The sequence below is a fragment of the Pteropus medius genome, unplaced genomic scaffold (assembly GCF_902729225.1).
Source record: "Pteropus medius unplaced genomic scaffold, Ma_sr-lr_union100, whole genome shotgun sequence".
Taxonomy (NCBI): domain Eukaryota; kingdom Metazoa; phylum Chordata; class Mammalia; order Chiroptera; family Pteropodidae; genus Pteropus; species Pteropus medius.
Genome location: NW_024340849.1, coordinates 660242 through 685359, shown reverse-complemented (window position 1 = coordinate 685359; position 25118 = coordinate 660242). Strand labels below are relative to the sequence as shown.

The following is a 25118-nucleotide window of genomic DNA, read 5'->3' as shown; positions in this document are numbered from 1 at the left end:
GGGGAGCCTGCGGAAGGGCAACGATCCGGGAGAGAAGGTCCGGAGAGGGGCACCTGAGCCCGAGCGAGGCCGGCGCGCCGAGCGGCGCCGCGACCCGCCGCCTTGCAGCGAAGGCGGCCGGCGGGCCCTCCGCGACCCGGAGCGCAGGAGGCGCGGAGCCCGAGCGGCCCAGGAGACAAAGGCGCCGGCCGGAGCCCTGCCCGCGGCCGCTCGCTCCGGGAGGGGCGGCCGGCGGCGGCGGCGGCGGCGGGGGGGCTCGGCGCGGGGCGCGGGCGGCGGCGCAGACACTCTATAAAGGGGCGAGCCAGGCGCGCCGGCGGAGACGGCGCCGCGCGGACGCCGCCAAAGTTTGCTGCCTGCGCCGTGGGCAGGGGCGGCCGCCGCGCCCGCCCTTTCCCGGCCGCCGAGCCGCACCTGGGCGCCGGGGCGCGTGGAGCCCGCGATGTGAGGCGGCGCCGGGCCGCGCGCGCTCAGGTCCCCGGGCGCCGGCCGCCTCCTCGCCCCGCGCGGCGGCTAATTGCGAGCGCGGCCTCATTTGCATAGGCCGCCGGAGTCCGCTGGAGGCCGGCCAATCGGCGCGGCCCTCGGCTAATGGCCATGCATTATTCACCAGCCTAATTGCTCAGCCCCATGCGCGGCCCGCGCAGCCGCCGCCGCCCGCGCCCTGCGCCCCGCGCCCTCCCGGCCGCCCCGCGCCGTCCCCGCCGGCCGCCCCGCTGATGCCGCTGCCCCGCGCGGGGCCCGCGCGCCGCTAGCAGCATGTCTCGGCGCAAGCAGGCCAAGCCCCAGCACCTCAAGTCGGACGAGGAGCTGCCGCCGCCGGACGGGGCTCCCGAGCACGGTGAGGGGCCGGGGGCCGCGGGGTGGGGGTGGGGGGCCGGGATCGGGGGGCAGCCGGGAGGCGGGGGCGGCTGCGCGCCGCGGCCGGGAGAAAGTTCCCCGGCTTCGGCGAACCAGTGTCCGCCGCGCGGCGCTGGGCCGGGCCAGGCCGGCCGCGGGGACCCGGTGCTCCGCTGGAGCGCTCGGCGCGGGGAGTTGCGGACGAAGTAAACTTGGCTCGGCCGCTCGAAGTTGGGGAGCCGCGTGCTGGGCTGCGCGGGGGCGGGAGGGGTCCGCGCCGCCTCTTCCGCGCCGCCCCCCGGGCTCCCTGCGCTCGGACCTGGGGCCGGCCTCAGCGACAGCGGAGTCCCCTGTGCCGGCGCAGCGGCGAGGACGCGTCCGGGGCTCACCCACCGCCGGACGCGGGGCGGGCAGCTTTGTTCCGCGCCGCGCGCCCCCGGCCCGCCCCCACCCCGGACGGCCCGAGGCCGCGGAGCCGCGAGGTCCCGGCGCGCTGACACACCATTGATCCGGTTCCGGAGCGAATCGGCAGTGTCGCCTCGCCTCGCCTAATGGCCGCCTGGGGACTTAACCCGGGGTGAGCCCCGCCGCGGCGCTGGGGGGTGGTCCTTGCACGCGGCGGACCCGGGCACGGCCTGGCGGCTCTGAGTTTGCTCGGCCTGTTCCTGTGTTTCGGCGGCGCCGAAGCACCTCTGCAGCCAGCGGGCCGCGGGGCCCTCCTCCTCCTCGTCCCCAAGCGAAGGTAGGAGCCGCGCAAGTGGGAGCCGGGCCCCGGCGGACCGGCTCCGCCCGCGAAGTTTAGGGCCCGAGTCCGCGCGCTGCAGCCCGGGGCCCGCGCGGTCCCCAGGGTGCCACCCCGGAACGCGGGGCGGCCCGCAGCTGCACCGCAAGGACCGCAGCTGGTTCCTTAGAAAGCACGCCGGCCCGCTGCGGGGGACCGCGCCTGAGTGGGTGGGGGCTCGAGGACCAGGCTGCCCGCGGACCCGCGGGCGCCGAGAGTTTGTCTCCCGGGGTGGTGAAGTTTGACAAAGCAGGTACCCTCGGCGGCGGGACCGAGGGGGACACAAGCTTAGGACGCGGTCGGGAATTCACGCAATAAAATTCGTGAGCTCGGCGGGCCTTTTTGTCGCTGTGGAGGTGAGGCGGTCGCGTCTGTGCAGCCTCGTCACCCAAGATTGGAACCGGAGATATGCTAAAAAGAAACGCTTGCATATGGTGGGTGGATTAGGGACAAAGAATCTTTTTGTCATGGAAATGGATTTTTTTTGTTTTGTTTACTTCATCACATAGAATTTCTCACACTTGGTTTGTTTTGTATTGCCCTCAATGACTACATGATCAAATGAATGGATTTATTTCTGCCGAATGAGAAAGACAGTCTTTCCTTCAAAAGAACTACATTGCATCCCAGTGAGGAATTTTAAAGCTTTATTATTGTGGCTCCTGAATAGCTTAAAATCGGCTTTCACAGCCGCCCCAAATGCAACAATGTAAATACTTCTCAGCTTTGTAGGGTCGTTATCAAAATGTGCAATGTCTCCTCTTATTAAAGCATATTTTAATTAATAGAGTAAAACCCTGGTATTTAACGATTAACAAGCTGAGGCGCCGCTATTCATTTTTAATTTCAGTTCAGAAATGTGAGCTCGTTGAACCCGATAGTGTAAACATGTTAGGGGTATACAGCCTATATCTGAAATCCTAGGGTGGAATAAATTATTTACGAGTTCTCTTTTGAATTCTCCTTGCTGTTGCTGAATTTATTTAGAGGTGAAACATTCAGGTTTTTTCCCCGACTGTAGGATCAAAGTTTTTGTCAAGCCTGTGCTTTTCAGTCCATTCTGAGTTGTAATTCACATATTGCCACGGTTCCTGATCATATTTTGCAAGAGGCCAAAAATAGCCTGTCTGAGGGCTGAGCCTTAGTCAAGTAGTGTGTTTCCTCGATTGTTTTACGGATAGTTTAGACAAACTATTTTAAAAATAGTCCTTTCTGATTTAATTATTCTGAAGCTGATTGTTCACAGAGCATAAAAGACACTCTGTTCTCTGCTCACTCAAAGGAACGCTCGTGTATATATTACTCTGTCGTACAGGTCGCCATTAGTAAGATAACTAAAAAAAATTTTTTTAAGATAAGTGGTTGTGAACACTAAATTACTCCAGCGTGCATCAGATCTTCTCGAAATTTTTACTTTATTAAACGCAATGGAAATAAACAGACTGAATGAAGTTAGGAGAGAGCCAAGTTAGTTTACGTTGTTTTAGAGAAGAAGTAAATAATTCCTTTGTATCGCTTTGGGTGTGACATATTAATTAAAGCAGTAGATGCCTGCAGTAAAATCGAAGGCTATTGATAATGCCATGAAAAACTAACATTATATGCAAAACTTTTAGCATAATATGGGGGGGCAAAGATCCACAGCCACATTAATTTATAGTAAAAAGACTTTATTTCTTAAAAAAGAAATATGACTTTTTTTTTCATAGTTTGAGTTTTAGGCAAGCAATGGAAAAGGTAGCTGTTCAAAAATAGCTTCATTGTTTTCCAAAACTTATCATTGCAGGAATGAAATATGATGTATTTAGAAGGAGAAAAGGTAATAATAATTTTTGTGGAGTTCCAAAGTTATCCCGTTGTAAAACTTAACGATGACTGAGACTTACATTCCCAACGAGAACCTTTTAAAACTGCAAATTATTTCATTCCTGTTTCTGAAATTTAGAAATAAAAGTGTTACAGCTTTAGGATGCAGTTAAATGTATGCCACCAGTAATGAAGTCCTTTGAGCCAGCTGAATATTTTGGTGCTAAGAAAAAGTAATTAAAACTTCTAATGGCAGAACAGCACTTACACTCCTGCTAAGAATTTTAAAAGGTGTAATATTGCTATCTTTTATCGTATAAAACACAACTTAATAAAGATGTATTTTATTGTCATTAGAAAGAAAGTATGTGTTTAAGGAAGAACAAAAGGCTGTGATAATTTAAAACAATTTGCCATCATGTATTTTGTTTGTCAGCACTAATTGCTTCAAAGTGTGTTTTTATTTTCGGTCACATGGCTATCTTAAAAATCCTTTTAAATGTGGTGAGCATGTGATGTAAGAATTTACCAGTGGTTTTCACAGAGTGTGCTTAAATGAAGGGGAAGAAGGCCACCAGCCCTCGGTGCTGGGACCCTTCTCTTTTATCTGTGTAAGCCTGGAGTCCTCCCCCTGCACACGACACCCATTTACAATTCAGCATTCGAAAAGGAAACAGCACAGAAGCCACTTTCCAACATTCACCATTCGTAGGCAGATCGTTTGCTCTGAGATGTGAAGGGTGAAAAGTAAGAGGGAAAAGAGAAAGGAAGAACTTGCAAACGTTTTTAAAATAACAGTTAAGAAACTTAAGCTATTTAAAAATGCAGTGGCCAACAGAAAGCATGTTAATTAATTCCCACCTCACAGAGGAAGAGCTGATTGTGTAACAGTGGGGGTTTTTAGGTGCATTTGAAACATCCACAACATATGATAATCCAGTATTTGTAGATCAGTCCAGGGCCAGAACAAGAAGAAGGTGTAGGTCAACAGCAGGAATTACTTAGCAAGCTGATTATTTTCTGTATACAAGAGGATGGCAAAAGCGCGCAAAAGTGGGTCGGGTTTCCTCTGCAGCCGCGGCCTCAGGCTTCCCCGGCGTCTGTCTCGGGGTAGCTCGGCACTCGCTCTTTTGGGGGAACGCAGCAGAGGTAAAAGCCAGGCTTCCCTCTGTGCGCTGAGCTCCAGTTGGAATTTACATTCTGAAATGTAACTGTTGGCAGGAGCTTCTTCCTCAAGTAAAATGAAAATCTTCTTAACTGCTAATGAGGTTACACACTGTCTTTAATGCTGCAAAACAGTTTCAAGAAGGATAATTTTTGAATACTCTTAGAACAGGAAGAGGTTTCATTCTTTTGTTAGATTTTGTTTTCCTGCGTGCTTCCTCAACTAGTTGCCAGAATGAGGCTAGCAGATCCCCGTGTCCTGAAGGTGAGGGCTGCTTCTCCACTGTGGGGACAGGCCCGTCATTACGGCGTAGGTTACGTTGCTGCACGTTTCAAGTCAAGTCAGACATAAACAAAGTTAAAAATCGAGTGTCTTAACATTGCCTTAAGTAAACTTTTACATTTCAAAAACCCTGCCCTTACGTTTTTCTCTTGTAATTCGAACACCTTTATGATTTAAAATGCAGTTAACTGTGTGATTTCCAAGCAAACAAATAAGGCGAGTCATGTTACAGAAAGTATAAAATATTAATTGAAATAATAAAATAACGTAAGGGGCTCTACTTAGGTTAGAGGCAAGGGTCGATTTGTTGTTAATTAGAGGGAAGAGGTCTCCTGCTGAACTATTGTCCTGCAGAGAGACCCGATGATGCCAGTGTGCGGTCTGAGCCTCGCCCTCGGTGGGCCTGCCTTTCCCATCCCCCACGTTAGCTCTGCTTACCAGTAGGGGCCCTACCCGCTCTGCGTCCGGATGCCTGCAGCCAGCGCGGCCTCCAGCCCTGTGTTCTGAGGTCCAGAGAAGGTGGGGCTGCAGCGGGCTGACCATGCTCCCCGGACGAGGGTCCCCACAAGTGCTTTGACAAGCCTTGCTGGTTTAACCTTTGCCTGCTTTGCCCTGCCAGGGGTGGCCGCTAGATGTCAAGCTCATAATACAATTAGTGCATCTGTGCTGTTGACCTTGGCAACAGGACTCAACACTGTTCTATTAAGTATTAACACTGAATCTGAGTGTTAACTAGAGCCGTGAGTTTGCTCGGAGCGGCCGGGCTGATCAGATGCCCGTCTCGTCCAGCACAGGCGTGTGTGGTTCCCACGGAAGGACAGGGGTCGGCTGCTTTTGTGTGGCTGCTACATCCTGAACTGTTCAGTTAACCCTGCAGGTGCCATGGCCCAGGCCTCAGCACCTCGCATGCCTGGTCCTCTTGTCGAGGCCCCCCTCTCCTCAGTGCTTTGCGATGATTCTCCTGTGAGACTCGTGGACGTGCAGAGCCAGTGGCGCCAGTGGCCTCAGTGGCCTGGGGCAGTGGCTTTTCCAGGGTGGTTTTTCACACGTGTGCAGACTTTGCACCCAGGAGTGGACCGGTGCTGCAGAGCACTGACAATGGAAGTGACTTAATAACGTAGCCCCACGTGCAAACAGGCGGCGGTTACGGCGGTCGGAGCCCTGTTCCTGGACACGACGTCGTCCCCGCTTCTCTGGGGCCACTTAGACCCAAGCGTCTGTACGTCCAAGTGCTTTTGCTTATTTATGGATTTTTACTCATAGTGCATTCGATGACAGGAGCTGGGGCGGCAGTGGGGGCACTTTCGAGTAGGCGTGTCGTGAACTAGAACATGTGATGGCAAATCTGAGTTTAAACCTTTTGAACCCAAAGTGACCTGCACAGACCTCCTTTCCACCAGTCACGGAATTCTGGCCGACACTGTGCTCGCCGACAGGTTTCAGGTTTGTCGTGAGGCGTAGGCGGGTGCGTGTGTCCGCGTGAGCATGGCGCTCTCGGCGAAAGAACTCCCCTGCATCCTCGAAGTGTAGGGAACATCTTCGCACTCCGTACAGCATCCAGGCAGATAGTGAAGCCAAGCGGCAGCGTGGCCTGCCCGCCCTCCGCGTGTGTCCACAGAGGGAGCCCACAGCCCTGGTGCTTCGCCACGCAGGTGGAAACCTGCCAGCGTTCTGAACGGGAGACATTTGGTGGCTGTGCCACAGGTGGTCGCTACTTAACAAATTCGAGGTGTGGGCCACCAAGGCGAGGGAAGCCGGCGTGCGGGTCCGCGGCGTTCAGCATGACAAGAGTGCCCTCCTCCGTTCAGCCCCGGCTCGCCAGCACCGCGCCGAGGGCTGGGGAAGGGACGGGGTTTTCCCACTGCATCTGGAATTTCTTCTACGTTGTCGAACACAGTGTGGGCCCTATTTGTCCCCTCCTGTTTCACAGCTTGGGCTCAGTGTGTGATAATTCATCTTTCTTTATGGGATTCGAAGCTATCATAAGGAGTTAAAAAGAATTAATTTGCAAGAAAATAAGTGTCTCTTAACAATTTAGGGAAACTTGAGACATGCTTTCTAGATTTTTTAGGGATGGGAAAGGCAGTGGAGAAAGCATGTTTTCTTTCCCGAAGACCCGAGCAGCATTTTCAGGTTGCTGATTAAAGTGGAGAGGTGAGCATCCCTTTTCCCTGACTGAACAAGTTTGCGCCCCTTTTGTTAACGGTATGGAATTCAAAATATGTAGCAAAAGTGTAGCAGAATATCTGAGCTTCTGAGGTGGAGAAACAAAGTTACAGAACACGCGTTTACTGCTCCTTTGTAATTAGCTTATTTACTAGGCGCTGCACTCCGGAACAGAGGAAATAAAAGGCCTTGCTAAGAACTGTCGTTTGGCATCTTAAAGAATGCTTATGTCTCCAATATCCCTCCACGTGCTTTTTCACTTGGGGCTTCAGAAAGGTCATCGGGTGGGGACATTCTGTCTTCTGCCACATCGTTCTTTAGGAGACCGTTATACACTCCCCCAGACCCGAAAACATCATATACGTATGTTATATAACAGAGCAGGAATTAAAGCTGAGAGATGGTGAAGCAGGGTTTTTTTGTGGTTTTTTTTGGGGGGGGGGGTGGCGGTGGGGGGAGGGGAGGTCTTTTCACACTGAGAGAGTTAGTTGATCCTAGGAATGGGGACATTTTTGTTGTACATTCTCTGTGTTTTATTAGTGAGGGAAAAAAAAACGTGTGTTTTTAAGACAGTCACTGAAGCTATCCCTTTTGTTGAGGAATTTCTCTAAAAGGCCAGGGGACCCACTTTCTCTTCTTCTGAAGAACTGAGAACTTGCTCAAGAAAGCCTGAAAAGCCCCAGGCACAGGTGGCTGGCGTGGGGACACCGAACTGACCACACGTTTCCTCTCGCACCGGGACAGCTGCCTGTCCAGCCTGTGTCTTCTCCCTCCTGTGTGTCAGGGAGACAGGGTCAGCGCGAAGCCCAGGCCGACTGCAGGTCCCAGGCTGCCCCGCGTTTGATGTTAGCGAGCAGGCTTATTCCCAAGGCAGCTGCCTCGTCACGGCGCTGCACAGCGTGCAAGCGGGCCACCCCGACAGGCCGCCCTGCTCACTGGCGGGGATCCGACGAGGTCCTGTGACGGGCTCGCTGGCTGGCGTTTTTCCTCGCGTGTTCTGATCTAACCTCACACACTTAAATGCCTGCCTCATCCCTCACCCGTTTACAATTTGAAATCTCTTACTCACTGAATAGTCACTGTGCAAAAGCTAAAATTGCTTTGACATTAATGATGATGTTTACAATGCTTGTTTTTAACTCCCCCCGAAGAAAGAATTTCCACTTGCTTTGGAAATAAGTGTCTCAAACGTGTGCTGTTACAGTAGCTCGTTTACATGGTTTTACCTTGAAATAAAAATTTTAAGCCATATTCTCTAATGGAGGTAATACCTTCTGTTTTTAGAACACAAAGCCCAGTTTAAAATGTAAATTTAATTAAAGGATAGTCGAATACATTTGAATCTGACATAATATTGGCTTAAAACAATGGCAGGATTAAAAGGCTTTAGAAGTTATATGATAAAATCGTGAGTCGCATACAGATTTTTCCCACATGGCTTTTCTTGCTGGAGAAAGCATTTTTTAAAATAAACAAACACTGACAGATTAGCACATACACACTGTAACACGATACATTCAGCCGTTGTAATGAGAAGCCCATCAAGCAACTTATGGCTTATTTGATGTCTCGCCCTCCATCAGAAGTCGGTGCTGTCACTGTGTGCCAGCGCAGTGTCTTGCTACTCAGAGGGCTCTGTCCCTGGCAAACAGGCTGGCTCTGGCTCCTTGCTGCCTGCCAGTTCACAGTCGCTGTTTCATACATAGCATTCTTAAAATACGCATCCACAATCTCAGTGCAGTATTGACATTAGAGTTTCTTATTCGAATGCATGTTTTAAGACCATCTCATGAAACTCGTACTTCTCCGTGGCTCGGACAGAGTGCTCGTCACATTCAGCTTCTGATAGTGAAATACATGGTCATCGCCTGAGCAAGTGGGACTCACCATAGACGTGGCCAGGCAATTGACATTTCATACAGACCCCAGAAAAAATTATAGGCGTTTGTCCAAATTAAATCTGAATCGCAGCGAAGAATTTTTTCCCTTCACTAATTGTAGTTTTTTAAATGTTTTACTCAAAAAGCAAATTTGTTATGAAACTCTGCTTTTAAAAAGGCAACAATTGTCCGCTTCGTCAGGATCATTAACACAATGAACTGGCGACAGGCCCACACAGTCAGGTGTCCTTTCTAATACGATTTCTTCTCTTCAGTTTTGCTTTCTTCAATTTTAAAGGACTATTAAGTGGAAGGAGATTTTACCTCGGCGAGAATATTTCGTTAAGTTCAGGTAACTAGCACCTAGAACGGCATCAAGCAAAGGGACGTCCTCTTGTAGAAAAAAGCACTGAAATATTCCGTGCAGTTTGCCACAACCGCAGTGACTGAGCGAGCCGGCCGGGGGGAGGACGAGGTAGTCACCTGAGGGGACTCAGGGCGTGGGTTTGGAGGTGAGCCCCGCAGGGCCACACGAAACCCCGGCGGAAATGGAAAGCCGGGCTGTGAAGCGCAGGGACGGTTGGGGTTGCCGAAGAACTCTGGGGAGCGTGGGGGGAAGCAGAGTCGCAAAGTCCTACTTTCCTTTCACACGCCAGTTTCCTGCAGCAAATCCGGCGTGTGCTCTGCGAAGATATTTCCTTAAAACTCAGTGAGTTCTTCCAGCTCTCAACGCGCTGAAAACGATCCAGGAACTAATTCTTAGGCGTTTCTCAGTGAGTTGTCCCAAACGCATATTCCGTATAAAGAAAGAGTACTCTTTGGTAAGATAAAGACTGTGCTTAATTGTGTAAACTTTAAATGTACAGACCATGTGAAGGCTTTTGTGTGCCACACGGAAGCTAAACATTCTATGTCCTCTAAAAAGCTAAAGGAAAATATTTCAAAATTTAGCAATATTTAATTTCTTGGGGATTTTTAGAGTATTAAGATAAAAATCAATACAAAGATTATAGCAGGCCATTATATCATAGCTTTAAAATATTGGAAGAGAACTTTTAATAATATTCTGGCCTACATTTAGGCAAAATAGGATGTAATGCGACATTGTTTCCAACTTGGTGGCTTAACACAGATGGACTTTTAACGGCACTGAAACTTTTCTAAATGCGGAGGTCGGCCAGAGAACCTTCCACTGTTATAAAGAAGTTTTAAAACAGAGATTCTCGGCATCATGTGATGACTTTTTAAATGCATGGCCAGAATTTGAGACAGCCCTTACGCTCTAACAATCTTTAAGAAATTATTTACCTGAAGATTTTCGTGTGCTTTGTTTTTGCCCTGTTCCATAACCTTAGCAAGTTTAAAATTAGATTTTGCATGCATTGAGCAAAGTTAAGTACTCCGAGTATTTATTTTGTTAATGTGCCTATCTGCAGTATAAATCAGCTGTGCCTTTGCTTCCAGCCAGACTCAACCTCATTACGAATCCCTATTACATTCCTTCCTCCATACAGTAATGAGACTCCTTGCAGTCTGATCTGCAGCACCGAATTTAGTTTAAAAGTCCAGCGGGTCTTTATGGGCTGCAAGCTCTAACTTTTCCCCTTCAAATGGTTTAGCCAGTTAAGAAAATGCTAATTGAACACTGCTAATAATTTTTTAAAGGCATGTATAAATTACCTGGGAGTAATGGCCTCATGGAGGGCAGCAGACTCGCCTCGAAAAGTATTTTTATTTTCCAGTAAAGGGACTAAATGTTTCTTCAGGATATTTTTCAAAAATCAGATTTCTCTACTGAAATCAGCGCCAAATTCATTTTTTTTTTTTTTTTGTCCCCGAAAACCCTAAAAGAAAAAAAAAATACGGAGACTTCGTAGCGAGTGCGTTTGGTGATGGTATGACAGCAGACTGTCTCCGGGAACGCAGACTTAAGATGTTTTGTTTTCACACTCGACCTCGCCCTAGCGGAGCGCTGATTTGCAGCTGTCATTTCTGTGCAAACTGATTTGTTCCTGTCACTCCATCTGTAAGTTGACGAAAAGCAGTTACAAGTCAGCAGTGTCCAGGCCAGCGCACAGCCGCGTAATTACTGTGCATTACCTTTCACCCCGACTACCAAAAACCGGGGAGCTAGAAATGTTACTGTCTGTTGATTTCTCATTCCTGTACAGCTATTTATTTGATCAGGTGTGAATTAGAATTGTTCATTAAACAGGGTTGTTATTCGGCACAAGAGGGTTAGGGAGCCAGGAAGTAGCTGCCTACAACAGTAATTAAACATGTGTAACCAATTAGAGGGTTCTCCACTATGGCAGAAGCATATAATTTGCTAAGTCTTTCTATGAGAATAGATGAAAATAGGTACAAAAAGTGTGTCTGACTACAACATTCTCATGTTAAACATGTCAACATAAATGAACTTTAAATATATAATTTCTGGTTTGTTAACAAACCGCCGAGCTCTATTGGCTGATAACAATAACATATAATTTTGCTTCATTTCGCCAAGAAATATTGCATCTGATAGAGCCCATTAATTGTATTAAACATGATTAATTTTAGGCCCAGACCGTATCGATGATGTCCGTTTGGTAAACCCTAAAATGCAGACACGTACCCTCTCTGTAAGAAACGTACAAAGAGCGAAAAAGATATGGCGTTGATCCGTTAAGCAGCTACGAGCCGGGAGACTTTTTTGGGCAGAGATGAGAGAAAGTGCTTATACTTTCTTTGTTCCATTTACAAATGAAAGTATTTAGCTGAACTTCCCTACGTGAAACAAACGCCCCTTGATTCGAAAGGTTCTGTAGGATCGCGTTAACTCTGGGGGCTCGCGCTGGTGCAGACCATAAATCTCGCAGGCCCGCACCCAGAGAGGCGGCGGCCGGCTCCCCTGGCAGGTGCTGACGTGAGTTTGAAAGGTTACAGATTAGTTTAGCGATGTTAAGTGAACTGGCAAAGGCATCTCTAATTTTGCTGGAAATGAGGAACCCGGATGGTAGGGGGAATCCTAATGAGGCCATCGAAAGCTGGCTTTGTACCCAACAGACAGGGTGGCTGCGGATTGTATGAAAATATTGGAAATCAATGGCTTCTATGGAATTTCATTAAGAAGCAGTATCCACAATTGATAGAGCCTCATAATTTGATGGATTGTGCTAAGAAAATGATTAGCCAGCTAGAAAGAGTCGTGGAGCACACACGCGGCACGGCAGACACGTTGAAGTGGGGCAATTTGTACAAAATAAAAAATACTGATTTTGCGTATGTGCAAAATGTCGACGTGGAGGGCGGGTGGTGCCGCCGGCCGCCGGCTGACGTGATCTCTCGGTTCTTGCAGCCGTCCCCGGGGAGGGCGCCGACGACGGCGACAGCGGCCCGGACAGCAGGAGTGGGGGCGAGGACACCAGCGTGTGCGAGCAGTGCTGCGCCGAGTTCTTCAAGTGGACGGACTTCCTGCGGCACAAGAGGACCTGCCCCAAGAACCCGCTGGTGCTGATCGTGAGCGAGGATGAGCCCGCGCCGCCCCCCGACGAGCTCCCGGAGCCCTCGCCCGCCAGCTCGCCCAGCGGCCGGACGGAGAGCGAGGCTGCCGAGGACGTGGCGGCCGCGGACGCCGGGGAGGCCGGCGAGGTGAGGGCCCCCGACAAGGAGGAGGAGCCCATGGAGGTGGAGCCGGCCGCAGACGGAAGCTTCCAGAGCGCGGGGAAGCCGCCTCTACCTCAGGCCCCCGAGCCGGCCCCCGTGGCCGCGTACAGCATGCCGAGCACGAACGTGACACTGGAGACGCTGCTGAGCACCAAGGTGGCCGTGGCACAGTTCTCGCAGGGCGCGAGGGCTGCGGGCGCGGCGGGGCCTGGGGGCGCGGTGGCGGCGGTGGCGGTCCCCATGATCCTGGAGCAGCTGATGGCCTTGCAGCAGCAGCAGATCCACCAGCTGCAGCTCATCGAGCAGATCCGCAGCCAGGTGGCCATGATGAGCCGCCCGCCCTTGCGGCCGCCGCTGAACCCCGGGGCGGCCGCGGGGACCCAGGGCGGCCCGGCGCCGGCCACCAGCCAGCTGCAGGGGCTGGCCACGCACGCCGCCCTGCAGCTCCCGGCCGGGGCGCCGCCCGGCCCCACGGCGCCCGGCCCCGCCGCCCAGCCCGCGGCCTACGAGGGCCCCCCGCCGCTGTCACGGCCGGCATCCGGAGCCAGCACCCCGCACGTCCCTGGTGGGGGCCCCCCAGTCCCCGAGTCCAGCGGGCCCACGTCCTCCAGCGCGGCCGCAGCAGCCAGCGGCCCCTCGCAGCCGCAGGGCGCCCCCACGCCGCCCGCCCTGGGGCCCGGCCCGCTGCTCAGCCCGGCGCCCAGCCTGCCAAACCCACTCCTACCTCAGACCTCCGCCAGCAGCGTCATCTTCCCCAACCCGCTGGTCAGCATCGCGGCCACGGCCAACGCGCTGGACCCGCTGTCGGCCCTCATGAAGCACCGCAAGGGCAAGCCCCCCAACGTGTCGGTGTTCGAGCCCAAGGCCAGCGCCGAGGACCCCTTCTTCAAGCACAAGTGCAGGTTCTGCGCCAAGGTGTTCGGCAGCGACAGCGCCCTGCAGATCCACCTGCGCTCGCACACGGGCGAGAGGCCCTTCAAGTGCAACGTGTGTGGCAACCGCTTCTCCACCAAGGGCAACCTGAAGGTGCACTTCCAGCGGCACCGGGAGAAGTACCCCCACATCCAGATGAACCCCTACCCCGTGCCCGAGTACCTGGACAACGTGCCCACCTGCTCCGGGATTCCGTACGGGATGTCGCTGCCCCCGGAGAAGCCGGTGACCACCTGGCTGGACAGCAAGCCCGTGTTGCCCACGGTGCCCACCTCGGTGGGGCTGCAGCTGCCGCCCACCATCCCCGGCGTCGGCGGCTACGCCGACTCCCCCAGCCTCACCCCCGCCGGCCGCTCCCCGCAGCGGCCCTCGCCCGCGTCCAGCGAGTGCCCCTCCCTGTCCCCCGGCCTCACCAGCTCCGAGGCGGCCGCCCCAGTGACCGCCGAGTCCCCGCAGCCCGTGCTCGGTGGGCCTCCTCTGCCCAAACCCGAGCCCGTGGGCCTGCTTTGCACAAATGACAGGGCCGGGGACGTCCCTGGCAGCGGGCAGGTCTCCACCACATGCACAGTGGCCGCCACCGCCCTCACGGACAGCAGCGTGTCCACAGGCCTCTGCAGCCCGGTCCTCGCGGCCGGCTCTGACCAGTTCAAGGCCAAGTTCCCCTTCGGGGGGCTGCTCGACTCCATGCAGACCTCCGAGACGTCCAAGCTGCAGCAGCTGGTGGAGAACATCGACAAGAAGATGACGGACCCCAACCAGTGCGTCATCTGCCACCGGGTGCTGAGCTGCCAGAGCGCGCTCAAGATGCACTACCGCACGCACACCGGCGAGAGGCCCTTCAAGTGCAAGATCTGCGGGCGTGCCTTCACCACCAAGGGCAACCTGAAGACGCACTTCGGCGTGCACCGCGCCAAGCCGCCCCTGCGCGTGCAGCACTCCTGCCCCATCTGCCAGAAGAAGTTCACCAACGCCGTGGTGCTGCAGCAGCACATCCGCATGCACATGGGGGGCCAGATCCCCAACACGCCGCTGCCCGACGGCGCCCCGGACGCCGGCGCCGCCGAGCTCCCCTACGACGACAAGGCCGCCGAGGCCCTGAGCAGCTTCGAGGACGACCTGGACGAGAACTCCATGGAGGAGGACGCGGAGCCGAGGGACACGGCCGGCGACCCGTCCAAGCCGCTGCCGCCCTTCTCGGGCTCCGGCCCGCCCTCGCCGCCGTCCGTCATCTCCAGCATCGCCGCCCTGGAGAACCAGATGAAGATGATCGACTCGGTCATGGGCTGCCCGCAGCTGACCGCCCTGAAGGCCGTGGAGAACGGCTCCGGGGACAGCGACCGCCTGAGCAATGACTCCTCGTCCGCCGTGGGCGACCTGGAGAGCCGCAGCGCGGGCAGCCCCGCCCTGTCCGAGTCCTCGTCCTCCATGCAGGCGCTGTCCCCTGCCAACAGCAGCAGCGACAGCCCGCCCCCCAAGTCCCCGGGCCTCGGCCACCAGGAGGGGCCCCAAGACCTGCCGCTGAAGACCGAGAGGCCGGACAGTCCCCCTCCCGCGCCTGAGAACGGCGGGGCGCTGGACCTGACGGCCGTGCACCCCGGCCGGCCGATCGCCAAGGAGGAGGCCCCCTTCAGCCTGCACTTCCTGGGCAGGGAACGCGGTAAGTGTGCGAGCGCCGTGTGTCATGTCTGTGGCAAGCCCTTCGCGTGCAGGAGCGCCCTGCGCGTCCACCTGCGCAGCCACACGAAGGAGCGGCCGTTCGTGTGCACGGCCTGCTGGCGCGGCTGCTCCACGCTGGGCAACTTAAAGCAGCACTTGCTGACGCACAGATTGAGAGAGCTGCCTTCTCAGGTGTTTGACCCCGACTTTGCTCTAGGTCCCAGCCAAAGCGCCCCTAGCCTGGTCACCGGCCCCACGCCCGCCCTGATCAAAGTGGAGGTGAATGGGCACAGCAAGGCCGTCACGCTGGGCGAGGGCCCGCCGCTGCCCGCCGCCCTCCAGGTGCCCGCCGGGCCCCAGACCGTGATGAGCCCGGGCCTCGCGCCCTTGCTGGCCCCCCCGCCACGCCGGACGCCCAAGCAGCACAACTGCCAGTCGTGCGGGAAGACCTTCTCCTCGGCCAGCGCCCTGCAGATCCACGAGCGCACCCACACCGGCGAGAAGCCCTTCGGCTGCACCATCTGCGGCAGAGCCTTCACCACCAAGGGCAACCTCAAGGTGAGCGCGCAGGTGCCGCCCCCCACCTGGGACTCTGCCGGGGCGCCTGGGGAGCGTGCGCGCACACGTGCGGTGTGCGCATCATGGGGCGCGTGTGCGCCCTGTAGCGTGTGCATTGTGCGTGTGTAGTGTGTGGGTGTCGGTGAGTATACGTATGCAGGTAGTAGTGCATGCATCGGGTGGGTGGGTGTGCACGTGCGTAGTGTGTGCATTGTGTGGTGTGTATGTCCCGTAGTATGTGCACAGTGTGTGTTCACTGTGCTTGGGTGAGTGCATGTGCGTAGTGTCTGTATAGGATGCATACACGCGTACATGCGTACATGTGTAGTGTGCATTGTGTTGTGTCTGGGTGAGTGAGCATGAGTTATGCACAAGCAGTGTGAGCGACTGCACTCGGGTACTATGTGCGTGTAGTGTGATGTCTGCGTGTGTGTGTGCACATGTGCTCACTTGTGTGCACACACTCACACTTACGGAGGTGTGCTTGCTGTTCAGCTGCAGTGAGGGTCTCGCCTTCCCGCACACGCCCAACCTCCCCGCGAGGGCCTTGTGCAGCCTCTGCAGTGGGGGCGACACACACGCTGTTCCTGGCAGGCCGGCCCCGGGCCCAGGCTGTTTTAAATCTTGTGGGAAGACTGCTGACGAGATACGCTGGGTCTTTAAACGCGTGCACACGGTAGAAAGGGCGCAGACGCGGTCCAGAAGGCGGGTTTTGTTTCATCCGTGTGGCCGCTGAGAGGGGTGGTGGGCATCTGGTGAGGAGCCACCCAGTCGGAGGGCCCGAGCTCACAGTGCGGCGGTGCGTTCATAGGAAGACACAGCCCCGTACACGTCCCGCGGACGGCGGAGCGTGTGCTCGGAGGGCAGGTGACGCGTCCCATGGACTGTGGAGCATGTGCTCGGAGGGCAGGTGACGCGTCCCATGGACTGTGGAGCGTGTGCTCGGAGGGCAGGTGACACGTCCCATGGACTGTGGAGCGTGTGCTCGGAGGGCAGGTGACACGTCCCATGGACTGTGGAGCGTGTGCTCGGAGGGCAGGTGACATGAGATGCAGAAGGCTGCGATACGTGCTCCCGGAGGCAAAAAGCAACATGAGATGCAGAAGGCGGAGCATGCCCGGAGGCAGGTGACAGCTGAGATGAAGGTTGTTGTTCTGAGGGTAGGGCAGAGCCTCCGTCTCCATGGACTGTGGAGCTGCAGTGCTCGGAGGGCAGGTGACACGTCCCATGGACTGTGGAGCGTGTGCTCGGAGGGCAGGTGACACGTCCCATGGACTGTGGAGCGTGTGCTCGGAGGGCAGGTGACACGTCCCGCGGACGGTGGGGCGTGTGCTCGGACGGGTGACCCGGGCAGGCCAGCGCTGCACTCTCAGCCGAGTGTGCTGTTCCATCTGCGTCAGGTGCTCGCTTGGGACTCTGACCTCTTCAGAGACGGTGACAAAGTCAGTACCTGTGGCCTCTACTTGCTAAGAGGACGGGAGCCGTCGTCTGAGGTCTCTGCCGACCACAGACGCCCCCGGCTGCCGCCTCCGTGTTCGGGGGAAGCAGCAGAGAGATCGGGGAGGCCTGGGGCCCAGCGTAAGCCGGCTCCGGGGGCCGGGGGCATGAAGGACGCCAGGGCTCGGGGAGCAGGGGCCTGTGTCCTGAGCTTCAGGACGCCCTCTGGGGGGCCTTGTAGGTCTCACACCTTAGGGGGAAAATCATCCTACCAAGTTTGTAAACCAGAAAAAATGCTTGGCTGTGTTTTCTTTTTGAATTTGATGGAAAGAAACGTTGCATACTTATGTGTAAGATGCTCAGAAAAGTTCACCCGACGACGTTTTGCTGTCCCCAAAGTAAGGACTTGCTCGTGATGGGGAAAAGACACACCTTCTGGACAACACCTGGCAGGTGCAGAGGGGTGCGGCGCCTGCACTGCTGGCTCGCTCACCTGTGGGCTGTCTCTCGTGTCTCATGCAGGTGCACATGGGCACACACATGTGGAACAACGCCCCCGCGAGGCGCGGCCGCCGCCTGTCAGTGGAGAACCCCATGGCCCTGCTGGGCGGCGACGCCCTTAAGTTCTCGGAGATGTTCCAGAAGGACCTGGCGGCCCGGGCGATGAACGCCGACCCCAGCTTCTGGAACCAGTACGCGGCAGCGCTCACCAACGGGCTGGCCATGAAAAACAACGAGATCTCTGTCATCCAGAACGGGGGCGTCCCCCAGCTCCCCGTGAGTCTCGGGGGCGGCGCCCTGCCCCCGCTGGGCTCCCTGACCGCCGGCATGGACAAGGCACGCACGGGCAGCAGCCCGCCCGTGCTGGGCCTGGACAAAGCCGGCCCCGACACGGGGGCCAGCCGGCCGTTCACGAGGTTCATCGAGGACAACAAGGAGATCGGCATTAACTAGCCACGTGTGCGCTCTGTCCCCAGCACACCACGCGTGTGACCGCCAGGCCGCGTGCCGCCGAGCCAGGCCCTCCTGAGACCCGCCCCCGTTCGCCGTGTGGCCGCTGGGGCCACCCCGCACGCACTGTGGCTCTCCGTGCCACGGGGAGCTCGGCAGTTCTGCAGGATTCCGCAGCCTCCCAATCGTGCGAGGCCACGTCAGAGGCTGCGGAGTCCGCCTGCGGGACAGGAGGGCTCGGGGCAGACGCGCGAGGGCAGGGGTCCCCAGTGTTCCGGTGACACTCGTGTGACGGTTTTGTTCAAAGTAGTTAGCATCTCGAACTCTGATTTTAGACCTCTCACCTGAAGACGTGGCGTAGCCCTCGGTCGTGAGGGCCGTGTCTCCCGGCACCGCTCCGTCTGTAGTATTTATGTCGTGACGATTATGCGGGTAGCACACACCACAGCCCCGACTGTAAAGGTGGCTTTTGTACTGCAGGATACATCTGGCTGTGTGGTTTTGTTTTTTTTGTGGTTTTTTTTTTTGTTTCTTTTTTTGAAAACAAGATTTGTTTCACTATAAATAAGTGGGTTATTTCAATGCAGGCGAAATTGTGAAGTTCTATTGGGAAAGATAGCATGCTTTTTGTGTGCAAGCACCTGTCAGTAACAAGCCCTTTTTTTTTAATTTAAATGTTTGTAGCTGCTATGTGCACAGTTGTCCTCTAGTGTGGTCTGTAACACAGCGACTGGGGAGAAGTTACAGGCAGACGTCACTGTAAATTACTCGCAACATTATAAACAGTTGCGAGGAAGCATTTCACGTATCAAAGCTGTACAATAAAGAGGTAATGTTTGTATAACGCGGTTGCACGCTCCTAATTCACACTCTTGCACTTTCAGTATTTTGTGTTAGGGAGGTTTGTCTCTAATCTGAAAATTTAAAAATATGTAAAGTATTTTATAGATAGGACTTTGACTTAAGGAAAATGAAATGAACTTACGGTTTCTTGTTTTGTCTGAAGGGCGGACGGTATGAGAAGCCTTGGCGACTCAAACAGAAAAGCCAAGGAGACTTGTCCGGTCCCCCTCAGTAGACTAGGGCCTGCCATCTCTTAAATTAAAACGACTTATTTAACTCTTCTACGAAGCCCATTTAAAAACCTGACGAAACGTTGACGACTTGATGTTGGGACGGGCGACGCCGGTGCGGGCCGGGAGCCGCGTGGACGTGGTGCGGGTGTAACTTCGCCGCGGTCTCCTCGCTGTCCTCACGGCCACGTCCGCCCCGCACGGCAGGCTGGGGAGGAGCCCGGCGCCTGCAGTGTCACCCGGAGTAACCAGGACGTGAGCCCAGTTCCTAACTTATTTATTATCTTCTCAGCTGAAAACAAAGCACAATGCCGTCTGGCAGCTCAGAACACCGCCGCGAGCGGGCGACCGCGTGACCGCTTCGCGTGAGGACGGGGCCCCGGGAGCTGGTGGGCAGCGGGCGGGCGGAGCTGCACAGGTGGGTCGCGTGTTCTACCTCATTGTGTGTGCCGGGGCCTGACTGGACTGGCCTCGACGCCACTGTCGCCGACGGTGCAGGGGCGGGTCCCGGTGCTGGCGGGCGCACCCTGCAGAAGGAGCCGGAGTGGTGTCTTCTCAGTGGAACAGAAAAGCAGGACAATCTTTCCGCCGCAGCCGCAGCAACAGCATGTCACGCCGTCGCCGAACGAAGCGTCGAGGACACTCAGAAGCAGACGCGGCCGTTCGTTCCTGTCGGAAGTGAACACCGAACTCGACAGCTGTTTCCGGCGGTGACGAGACGGGCGTCCCCACTCCGTGCCGTCCCTTCTCACGGGACGATGAGGAACGGAACACGGAGCCGGCTCAGGGCTGCTGCGTTTCAGCAGTCGAATGTGTTTTATTTATCTGTGTCCTTTGGGGTGTGGATTTTTTTTTTTTTTTTTTTTGTTAGTGTTTGGTACCATGTAGTGTTGTCCCTTCTCTCGGAAGGATGTGTATAGGACACAGAAGTGCAAAGCACTGTAAATGCGCTGGCCCCTGCGGGGACAGTGAGGCTGGCCCCCCGCGTGATGTCGTTGTCCCCGTCCGTGTTCAGGACGAGGCCGCCCCCCTGCGTGGTGGAGAGACGCCGTGGTGCCACGTGGGGCCAGCTGGGAATTGTTACCGAGATCCGATATTTTTTATGGTGAGCTCTGTGGCTCGACACACCTGCTGATTGAAATGGATGTCTTAGTCTAGGTTGCTCTTTTTGTCACATGGAGTTGAATAAAATGCAGGACGTGATGTCACCTCGGAGTCGCGTTCCTTGATGACCCGCGTGGGCGGCGTGGCACTCGCGGTTTGGGCCGTTCGGGGCGGACGTGCGTCGTGCTGGTTCTCTGGGGTGGCGACGCGGGGTGACGGAATTAAGCAATATCTCCGTGTGTCTCGCTCGGTCTTAAAATTTTTAGTTTTCACCTTTTTTGCTAAAATAAAAATGCAGCCCCCAATTGGGTTTCTTTGTTTTTCTGCGTCTGCGATGGAAGAAGATAGAGTAAAATACGCACAACTGTTGGAGACCCCGGCGGGGTCCAAAAATGACAGCGCTGAATTGCCTGACCGTCACGGGCATTAAGTGAAAATGTCGGCTCTTCGGGCCACTTGAAAAAGCAGTAGCTGTGCATCCGACCACAGGGACCCTCGGGCACCACCTGTCCCCTGGGTTCTGTGGGGATGCTCTTCACGCTCGGAGGCGTGTCACCGCACTGTGACCGTCGATAAGACTTACAACTTTGAATAATAGCTCCTGGATTTCAACACGTAGAATTCGTGTCTTCTTCCTAAGTAACTACTGATACACAGAAGCCGCAGGCGTTTGTGCCTGGAAAGCTCTGGGCGACGTTAAAGGGCTGATGAAGGTGCTAACTACACCCCTGGCCACCCAGGCCGGCCCTCCAGCACCTGGCATCTGCCGTGGGCATTAAACTGGGGATTTCAGAGCTAGGAGAGAAATATGGGATAGAAAGGCTAAATCACGTAATAAAGTCAGTTTCTGAAATGGTAAGAAAATAGCAAAGATCGCTGCAGCCGTTTAATAAAATACAGTGCAGGGGGAAAGGGAGATGCTTATTGCAACAATGTGTCTGGTGGAAAGGCAGAGGCTTCCGGCTCCCCAGCCCGGGCCATCACTGCTTTCTGATGTCCCCCCTGGTTCCTCAGACCGCACAACAAAATCATAAGTGCCAACACCCCTAAATATTACTTTATAAATTTATTTCTGTTCTAAGTGCATTGCAGAAGCCATTAACATTTGAAACCAGTTAAGTCTTGCTGAAGGGCTAAAACGCAATTGTTTTCAAGTCTCTGCTGATAGATTTTATCCGGGCTGCAGTCCTTGCCCCTGCCCGCCCGGCCTCCCCACGGCTCCCAGCTACGCGTCGCAGAGCGTGGCCGGGTCACGGCTGCTTGTCCCCCGGCCACATGGACGGTCCCAGCCCGGCTGGCTTCAGATCGCTGTTTATTCTGGCCGTCTGTCCGAACCCCTCATTCCTTCACTGGTGCGTGCTCGCAGGGGGATGACAATGCCACATACGTAGCATTCTGTGACCAGCCCGTCACCTCCCCTCGTGCCAGCCAACCTGCGGGCCTCCCTTTCCGTGTTTTGTGTTATAATCCTGCGTTGTCGGCTAACTGCGGGGCTGAGGTATGGGGGACACTTGTTTATTCCCTTGTGTTTTCTTGAGTCCCATGGAAAACAGGCCGACATGGCGACAGGAGCAGGTTTGTTGGCTGACCTTTACCTGCATGAAAATCTGATCTATGAAATACACAAAACTGGGAAGAAAATTAAATTCCCCTTTTCCACTCAAGTGGGAAATACTGAGCGTTATTTCCCCATTCTTGAAGAAGGGGGAATTTTAAAGTGAGGCCGTCATAGAGGCACTTTCCTGCCGTTCTGACAGCTGTTCATACAAGTTAACGGGCGTGGGCGCGGGCATCTGGGTCGCCCAGGCTGGCCTGGCTGCCACCTGCAGGCCGCAGCCGCCTTCCCGCCACCCCTCCCCGCCGTAGGAACGGGCTAGAGCTTGGGGTTAAATCCTTTCCACTTCTAGAACTTGGTGGTTTTTTAAGAGAACTTCCACTAATGCACACCTGCCATTTCTTCCCTAGAATTCACTAGACAGACCAATCGGCACTATTTACATAGAAAATACACAAATGATGGCCTAAGACTGGAAATCTATTACAAATGACTTTGCTAAAAAAAATAGTGGAATCATTTTGGGACCGTGAAAATGGGTTGGTATCTTTGATTTTTTTAAAGAAAATCACTGAATTTATTGAAGCTTTTTAAAATGCAACTATACTTAAGGTAAAACCAAACCAGGCTCTGTGACCGTTAGGCTTACTGCATTTTCTGGCAGAAAACGGTCTTTTCGAAGGGACTTGTTTTTCGTCAACGTGTGCTGTGCGCACAGGCATGGTACTGCTCCTCACAGGTGACCGGTCTAAAGCAGGCCGGATCTCAGTGTTCGCCGCAGTGAGCACTGCAGGGCCTGAGCCACCGAGACGCTGAGACGCTTTCCTGCCCTGCCCTACAGCTGCGCCTGCGTGTTTGGTCTCGCCGCGGACGTGCTAGGCTGCACTCGGACAGTGCCACCTCTCGTCCCCCCACCCAGGACTGGGAGCAGCATCGCGCTGAGCTCCGGAGTGACCCACGGGAGATAACTGGAAAGCGACGAGACAGGAGGGAGGCGTCCTGATGGAAGGGCGCCTTTGTGCTCTGCTATGTCACAAGCTCTTCATGTCACTGAAGACATGACGGGGACAGGGGCCCGTCGGCCAAGGCCAGGAGGCGAAGTGTGCACGGGGCCGTGTACACAGCAGCCCGCTCCCCGGGCGTGACTCAGACGTGTAGACATGAACGCCTGCTTTCACTAGCTCCGAGTGGGGCTGCGGACCAGGGACTTTATAAGCTGGTGTGACGCATATTTATAAACCAGAATTTTTACAGAGAAGTGTGAGTTATTTCCTTCTCTCTCCATCCCGGTACTTGAGGCACTCACGGATTCAGGGGAGTCATTTGCTTCTAGCTTAAGGGACAGCTGAATATTAATAACATTTTACGAGGAGGGACATAAATCTAAGCCACAAAAGTTGTCACATTTCTTCTCTAACCGGCAGGTGTTTGGATTACACGTATGATACAAAACGTTTCTGTCTCACTTTTCCACTTGCTGTATCAAGGACAATTTAAAAACAGCTCCTATTATGACCTAAAATTACCGAGAAGAAATACGTCACACCCGCCCACACATGCCACCGCCGCAGGAGAGCAAGCAGGCGTGCAAAACAACACTTCCACACTTCAGATGGCAAACGCTTTAAGGATGAATGATGGGAAATGATCTAGGAACTTCCTCACTCATTCAAATAATGTAAAGATGAATTAAATTTTGAATTATGAATCCGTTTTCCTTCACCGATAAGCCTAGACCTGCCCCGTCTTCCTCGGGCATCATCCAGTCCTGCAGCGGCTCCTCGGGGGAGGTCGTGTGTGTGCAGAGAGCAAGAAGCATGACCGTCGCCTTCATTTTTCTCCTTTTGGGCTTTTCACCCTTTGCTCGTGTTCTCTTGGGGGCGTTTGGTTTTACTTTCCTGGTGCGCTTTGGGAACAGCAGCAGGTGCAGGCTGGCCACTGCCCTGGAGGCCACTGAGAAGGGGGCGTGGGGTCACGGGGACAGGCATCTGTGGCCGGACGTGTCCCATCCGGGCTGTGACCCACACGGGGAGGGTCCGCCAAGGCTGCGTTGCGGGCGGACAGCTCGGTCCGCTGACGCCGCCCGCAGACACGACGCCGAGGGAGCCGAGACAGGACAGCGCTGGGCGGCGACAGCCGCTGCCGCCCGTGGAGTCCCCGGCAGGGCAATGAGCGCCATCGTAACTCCCCGGGAGCGCCCCGCGCGTCCCTGACCTCGCGCCTGGCCCCCTCGCTCCCCTGGGCTCCCTGCCGCGGGGCAGCCGCCTTTCCCGTCCTGTCTGCGTCGCCGGCTCTTACCAGACGCGTCTCTGTCTCCACCTCCCTCCCGCCACCCCCGTCACCTGCCTCGCGGGACGACAGTGGTAGCACAAGCTTTAAACTAGTCATTCGTTTGTTTGCAAGGACCGTCCCTGAGGCCAAGCTCTGAACCCCAAATTCTTCGTCTCCACTGGCCCCAGCCACGTGCTCAGCTCGAGAAACACCGAGCCGGCGGTCCTCGAAGAAATGGAGGCCGAGTCTGGGCTCGACGTCTGACAGAGACGCGGCCACGTTTCCCTCGCAGCGCTGAGCGGCGGGGCGTCCGCGTGCGCTGAGCAGCCGCCTCTGCCCCGGCGCGGCTGAGGGCACCAGCGATGCGCGGGCGTGCGCCGCCTCGTGTGCCCTGCGCGCGCGCGTGTGCTCCACGTGTGCATGTGTGCCCTGAGCGTGTGCCCTGCGTGTGTGTGCACGTGTGTGCTCCACGTGTGCATGTGTGTGCCCTGCGTGTGTGTGCTCAGGCAAGGCAGGGGTGGGGCCTTCATTACATGTGCCCCATATGTGTGTCGGGAGGTAAAGTTCCATAGCAGGTAAAGGCATGATGCCCTAGGAAGGTCGGAGGTGTCCCATTGATGCATTGCACCCAGGTGTGTCTTAACGCGGTGTCCTATGTGTGTGCACAGGTGTGCAGGTGTCAAGTGTGTGTCTCAGGTAGAAACAGCAGGTGTCCTCCATTTCATTGATGTCCTTAAGGTAGGTGTCTCACCTTATGGTGTCCTCAAGATGTGGTTGTGGTAGACAGACAGGCTCCACACAGTCTCCCATGTGGGTGGCATGTTGTTTTGTGTCCCAAGGCAGGTGGGTAAGGCGGTCTGTGACAAAAAGCCATAGGTGTCCCATGTGTCTATAATGATAAAAGGCAAGGCAGTCTGTGTAAGACAAGGCAGGGGCTAGGTCTAGGTGATGAATCTGTCTCTGGCAGGTCACAAGAGTCTCATGCCCTCAGGGGCGTGCTGCTCAGTTGTTG

At 55.1% G+C, this 25118-nt stretch overlaps 1 protein-coding gene across 1 annotated transcript; it reads left to right on the top strand.

Annotated features, from left to right (window-relative positions):
* The first annotated feature begins 737 nt into the window (after positions 1-737).
* On the top strand, positions 738-19236 carry SALL3 (spalt like transcription factor 3). The gene is made up of 3 exons (XM_039839390.1): positions 738-841; positions 12261-15715; positions 17675-19236. Exons 1-3 carry the CDS (start codon positions 760-762, stop codon positions 18104-18106), a joined length of 3969 nt encoding a protein of 1322 aa, XP_039695324.1. The 5' UTR covers positions 738-759; the 3' UTR covers positions 18107-19236.
* Positions 19237-25118: the final 5882 nt, after the last annotated feature.